This window comes from Mandrillus leucophaeus, unplaced genomic scaffold, assembly GCF_000951045.1.
Source record: "Mandrillus leucophaeus isolate KB7577 unplaced genomic scaffold, Mleu.le_1.0 Scaffold71, whole genome shotgun sequence".
NCBI lineage: Eukaryota > Metazoa > Chordata > Mammalia > Primates > Cercopithecidae > Mandrillus > Mandrillus leucophaeus.
The window spans coordinates 1,562,397-1,563,943 of record NW_012107697.1 but is presented as its reverse complement, the minus strand read 5'-3'; the positions used below and the strand labels follow the sequence as shown (position 1 = coordinate 1,563,943).

General features: G+C 51.1%; 1 protein-coding gene across 2 annotated transcripts in view; it reads left to right on the top strand.

Moving 5' to 3' along the window:
- Nucleotides 1-1,029: 1,029 nt before the first annotated feature.
- The window catches only part of TREH (trehalase (brush-border membrane glycoprotein)), a 29,532-nt gene continuing 29,014 nt past the window's right edge, over nt 1,030-1,547 (top strand). For both annotated transcript variants that reach the window (XM_011964892.1, XM_011964891.1), the window contains exon 1: nt 1,030-1,157. In XM_011964892.1, the coding sequence (XP_011820282.1) occupies nt 1,069-1,157 (89 nt within the window). In that variant the 5' untranslated portion in view covers nt 1,030-1,068. The remainder of the gene's footprint in view (nt 1,158-1,547) is intronic.

The window sequence follows — 1,547 nt, the reverse complement described above, 5'->3', positions numbered from 1 at the left end:
ATTACAAGGAATTACATTCCTTGGCTTGGCAAAGACATTTCCAGACTGGTGCCAACATGTTCCTGCAGCCTATCTCAAAACCCTTCCCTGCATGAACACCAAGTTCTCTGCAGCTAGGCTGAGGGGTTTGCTGTTCTCTTTGTATGCTCTGCGTACATTGTAGTGGTCTCCAGCCCATTCCCTTGGCAAACTCCTATGTGATCATCAAGACTCATTAGGACAGGCGTGGTAGCTCAGGCCTGTAATCCCAGCACTTTGGGAGGACAAGGCGAGTGGATCATGAGGTCAAGAGATTGAGACAATGCTGGCCAACATGGTGAAACCCTGTCTTTAATAAAAATACAAAAATTAAATGGACGTGATGGCATGAGTCTGTAGTCCCAGCTATTTGGGAGGCTGAGGCAGGAGAATCGCTCGAACCCGGCAGGCAGAGGTGGCAGTGAGCCGAGATCATGCCACTGTACTCCAGCCTGACGACAGAGTGAGACTCAGTCTCAAAAAAAAAAAAAAAAAAGACTCATTACAAATGTCACACTATGGTGGGTCTCCCTTAGTTCTCCCCAGACAGAATGGCTCTACTGTCCTGTGCTCCTGCCATATCTCTTATAGACAACAGTGAGAGTCCTTGAATTTCATACCACACCAGGGACAGGATCTTGAGCCATTCCATTTGAAATGTTAAGGGAAATGGTAACTCTCTGAAGTGGGTGGTCTTGGGGCCACCCAAGGAACTTGCATCCAGGTTACAGGTATGTGGCCTCGATTGTGTCTCTGGCCTTCGGGTGCCCATTCCCCACCGCCATCCCCATACTCTGAGGGAAGGGCCTGAGCCATTGGCAGCAGCTGAGATAGTTAAATAGAAGAAGCAAAGTAGAAGCAGGGGAGGTGACCACTGTGCCCTGAGAGCAGGAGGGGCGAGCAGGCTGCACACAGACCAAGCACACGTCCCTCAGGTGGCCACGCCTCGAAGGCTGGACTTCGGCCGACTTGGACAGGCAGGTGAGTCAGGCTGTGCCCAGCAAGCCGAGGGTGCCTGGGCTTGCTCATTCAGTCACATTCACAGCCACCATGCCAGGGAGGACCTGGAAGCTGTGCCTGCTACTGCTGCTGGGGCTGGGACTGGGGTCCCAGGAGGCCCTACCCCCACCCTGTGAGAGGTAGGGTGTGGGGAAGGCAGCGGGAGAGGATGGCAATAAGAGGGAGGCTGGGATGAGATCTCAAGCTCTGGGGTCAGTACTTCAGAAGGAAAAGAAGAGATTATAAAGGAAGGAAAGAGTAGGGAAGAGAAGAAAATCAGGATTCCTGTGTAGCAGGCTCAATGCTGGGCACTGCACCTGCAGTCCTTTTTTTTGTTTTTGTTTGTTTGGGTTTTTTGTTAGAGTCTTGTTCTGTCGTCCAGGTGAAGTACAGTGGCACCATTCCACTCACTGCAGCCTAGACCTCCCAGGTTTGAGATTCTTTTTTTTTTTTTTTTTTTGTTGAGACAGAGTCTCGCTCTGTCGCCCAGGCTGGAGTGGTCTCCACAACAATGCTTGCCAATTACAGTA